General features: G+C 47.2%; 1 protein-coding gene across 1 annotated transcript; it reads left to right on the top strand.

Annotated features, from left to right (window-relative positions):
* Window positions 1-2,196: 2,196 nt before the first annotated feature.
* Window positions 2,197-3,995, top strand: SARC_08450 (hypothetical protein). The gene has a single exon (XM_014297569.1). It carries the CDS (start codon window positions 2,256-2,258, stop codon window positions 3,375-3,377), a length of 1,122 nt encoding a protein of 373 aa, XP_014153044.1. The 5' UTR covers window positions 2,197-2,255; the 3' UTR covers window positions 3,378-3,995.
* The last annotated feature ends 252 nt before the right edge of the window (window positions 3,996-4,247 follow it).

Genomic DNA, 4,247 nt, shown 5'->3' with positions numbered 1-4,247 from the left:
GGCGGCAAGTGCTTGGGTATGACAGGAGTACCGTGATTTGAAGCCAGCTTGGGTAGCATGGGTAGCAGAGCCGGGGTGGCTCGTAATCAGATTAATAAAGCACTTTTCAAAGATGCGTCTGACTATTTGCGGAAGCGTGATGGGGCGGAAGTTGGCGGGGGAGGTGATATCTGGATCGGCTTTCTTTGGGTGCGCTGTCAGGAGGCTGCAGTTCAGGGCTGCGGGGAAGGTATCTGCCTTCAGTAGCTGAGTGAATGCTTCGGCAAGGAATCTAATCAGTGGGCTATTGGCGTCGGGGCGTCCTAATGTCAGGCGTTCGGTAGAGCGCTCCACTGCGGCCTTCAGAAGAAGGATGTGGATCCCGTCGGGGCCAGGTCCCTTATTGGGATAGCGTAGTATTGCCTCCATTACATCGTCGGGGCGTATGGTGGAAGGGACATCAGGAGAGGGTTCGGTATCCATTGGAACCACGTACGGGTTTGTAGAGTTGAATAGGGCCTCAAAGTAGCCAGCGAGGGTAACGCCTGTGTCATCGGTACCCGGTATGCAGGGTTGGCGCGGAGACCGTCGTTGGTACGCAATATCTTTGAACATTCGAGCATTGCTTTGGTCGGTCAGACGTGGGCGGAACGAGTGGTTTGGCAGCCGCTGAACCCAAGGTCTGTTTAAGTCACAATATAACCCTCCAAAGATTTGTGGGTTAGTGGTATAGCACCAGATGCGGTTGAGGATTCGTAGCAGCCCTTCCGCTGGTCCATGTAAAGTGAGATACGACCGTAGTAGGTTCTGATGCGCCCGGATTTCGGCTTGGAATAGTCGCGCGCGGGATTTGTTGCGTAGGTGATACAGTCGATGGCGATATCGGTTATATCCATGGGAGGGGAGGCGTTGGTCCGGAGGCGACGGCATTGCTGGCATTTGTTGGGGGCCGATGGATTTGATTCGTGGGAAGTATCTGGAGATCGAGTCAAAGGTGTGGTCACCACAGATACCGTAGTCCGTCAGCTTATAGGTTTGGAGGGAGGCGGGGGTGGTAGGTCGATGATACGCATGTTCAGTACCAGATGAGCCGCCAGCATAGAGGTAGTCCAAGTGCCACGTCTTACGCAGAGTAGTCTCAATCGTTTTCATACGTAGTCCGTGATTTGTAGATGCGTGGCCATACTTCCGGGCTTTGAAGTTGAAATCTCCCCACACGACATCTGGTTGGAAACCGCCAATCTCGGGGGGATTCATGTGTCGCCTGACGTCTTCTTCAGTAAGCGATTTGAGTGGAAAGTAGAACACGGCCATATGAACGCCAAAGAGGGTAGATGTCTCAAAGTGAAGACGTGAACTATCAACTATAAAAGGTCACTGTATATTTTATTGTTTTTATTAAAAAAAGACAAAAGAGTAATCCCCCCCCCACTCGAGGAGCCTCTGCCTTCAGTCTGGGTCACACTGTGGCCTGGGGCCTGGGGCCTGGGGCCTTGGGGCTTGGGCCCTCTATTTATTAAAAAAATAATATTAAATAGACTTTTGAGTGAGTGGGCTCTGGGGACTGGGCGCGACGCCGTGAGCTCGAGGATGGAGGCTTGGGCCTCGGAGTCCTCGCGTCCTCGCCCCACTTTTGGAAAGGCATCCAAAAATAGAAAGCACAAGATTAGATTTGTTCGGCAACATGTGGGATTTGGGAATCGGGATTGTAGATTTGTGGGATTCTGGGAATCAGGGAAAGTTTCTGTTTCCCGCCTGTGTACTAAATGACTAAATTTGGTGACAAATCCATCGAAAAATTATGATAATTATAGTAGAAGCTCGACATTTGTCTAACTTTATTTGAATCCACCTCGAATTTTGTCCAAATGTTAACAGACCACAACTCGATAATCTGTACAACTATATGCGACTTCATACTTGCTATTAGAGTAACAAATTCCTGTAAAATTTGTCCACCTTGATTATTGTGTCAATATTTAGTCCGAGACACACACAGGACAAAAATCGAAATTCTATATTTTACATCTATAGAATCTACAGCAGCAAGATAAAGAGAGATAGAAAACTATGTTATGGTTAAAATTGCTTCCAACCGTGGCTCCCATTTTGGATGCTGAGTATCATAATACCACATGCTATTCCGGGCGTCTCTGTAGCATATTACTATAAGTATTTGTAGTAGTAGCAAAGTAGTATTTTTATGAGATAGAATAAAGTATTATTGGTGCTCTTCAGATTATACAAGTTGACTCGTATATCGTTACCTGTTAAGCATGACGGGTGTAGTGGCAGAAAAGGTGGTTGTCGGTACAAATGAGACTTTTAACGGAAATACCCCAAGTTTGAGTGTGACGGAGCCTTCTGAAGCAAGTCCCAGTGTAGTAGATAGAGACTTGTTAGACCCCTGTTTACCTGAGAAACCCAAGCTTAGTGATACGACTATCAGCATCACCACATCAGGGGCCAACAGTGACACAGACGCCGATCCCACAAGCAGTGCCCCGGGTATATCGAAAGACACACCACGATTGAAAAGCGCACGTCGCAACGAAGCCTCAAGGCAATTGGCAAAGGAGATACGCGTACAGTTTGACAATCAAAACAATATAAAGTACCCTGAACGCAGTACTGGGTCTAAACCAGCAGAGATAGGGCGAAGCGGGCACGAGCGTAACAATAACATCAACCCCCCACGTGTGAACAACTACAAGCGTGCCGCTAATGCTGGGGAACCGGAGCGGAGGCAGTCGTCTGGGACTATGGATAGCTTGTTAGATAGTGCGGTCAATTGGTTGGCTAAGTTTAGCCTTGGAACTAAGGACACTTCCGCGTCACCCCGTGGTTCGGGTGCGAAAGATGGGCTCAAAACAGCCGAGGAATTGGAGATGCGCAACTATGTGGAGTTCCACTGTTGGCAGGGCGAAGCGGTCAGGCCGGTGAATTCGCCGGTTACAGCGTACAAGCAAACCGCAGACGAGTATAGGCTGGTAAGCCCGGATTATAATAAGACTCGTATGGTACTAAAGTTGTACTACACGTTTATGTCTTTACACTACGAAGAGATCCATGATTGTCCTGAGGATCTGATACATCCGTTCTGCGACTGTTTTTGCCATGACCGCGCTGGCGAGCGCTCGAATTGTCTGTGCGATCAAGATCTCGAGTACAATGAGATTGTCAGCATACATCGCCGAAAAGTAGACCCCCTTTATCCAGTGGAGAACAAGCAACAGGACGATGAAGCCTACATTGAGATGGTGTTCAAGGAGGAACCTCGGAGCTTTGTTCTACGGTGCGAGACGTCGTCCAAGCTTCGTGACGAAGTGTTGAAACGCGCAAAGGCTTCGCGTAATCGTTTTAAGATCAATCCACCGGGCGTGTATGGGAACTATTAGACTGGAAATATTCGAATCTGCCTTGCGTCTGTAGTTTGCGCGAACAAAGTAAAATACAACATAAATTTAGAAGGCGTTGGATGAGCGTCAACGAGAAGGTGCTGTAGTGTTGTTGCGCTTTCACCATCAACAGAGTACTCTTCGAAGGGCAAAGTATCGTCTTGTATAGACAGGTATGTACCTATTCATTGTGCTGATTATATACACAGTTGAGTATTCAGGCAAGTGATGTTAGCCTGATTACGCCGCTTGCTGATGGGTGATTGCTCAAAGTGCCTTAAATGAACGAAGTAATCTCAGTCGAGCGCCTCAGTATAGCTAAATCGAGGCACTGTACCAATACGGGCGCGTGACGAATTATCCAAATGACTGCGCACATGGTCCCACCAATATTAGGTGCGGATGACATAGAAGAAAAATAGCACTCTACAATAATTGCACAACGGTGGAGTGATCAATGGCCTGCATTTCTGGAATGATACTGGCTGTGGAGATAAAATTGGAGTGAAAGTGAAAGGCCGACGATATGGTCATGCAGGATGATAAGTTCTTACATTCCAAATAGAGTTTCTGGTATCGTTCTGGATAATTACTATAAGGTCACAGTCCAAGTTGGTGTTCACTGATGCCAAATGTGTATTTTAATTCACGTGAATTCGGTTTGCATGTTACAATTTCCAACTGCGAATCGATATAGCCCAAATATAATTTAAGGTCAAAGAAAAGGAGTGGCATCGGTACATATTGGATAGTCTTAGCGAATTTAGTCGACCTGTGTACATTTAGGTACTGGCAGATGGAGTTTTGCGTAAGGTGATATTTCTCACTCGTGCAAGTCAAAGGAAACAAGAGATAATTGCACGGAATGCG

This window comes from Sphaeroforma arctica (genome assembly GCF_001186125.1).
Source record: "Sphaeroforma arctica JP610 unplaced genomic scaffold supercont1.761, whole genome shotgun sequence".
In the NCBI taxonomy this organism is placed as follows: domain Eukaryota; class Ichthyosporea; order Ichthyophonida; genus Sphaeroforma; species Sphaeroforma arctica.
The sequence above is the reverse complement of the archived record's forward strand: the minus strand, read 5'-3'. Positions and strand labels throughout refer to the sequence as shown.

Excerpts from the sequence above, each read along its gene's own strand:
- SARC_08450 (XM_014297569.1), top strand. The coding sequence starts at position 2,256 with ATGACGGGTGTAGTGGCAGAAAAGGTGGTTGTCGGTACAAATGAGACT.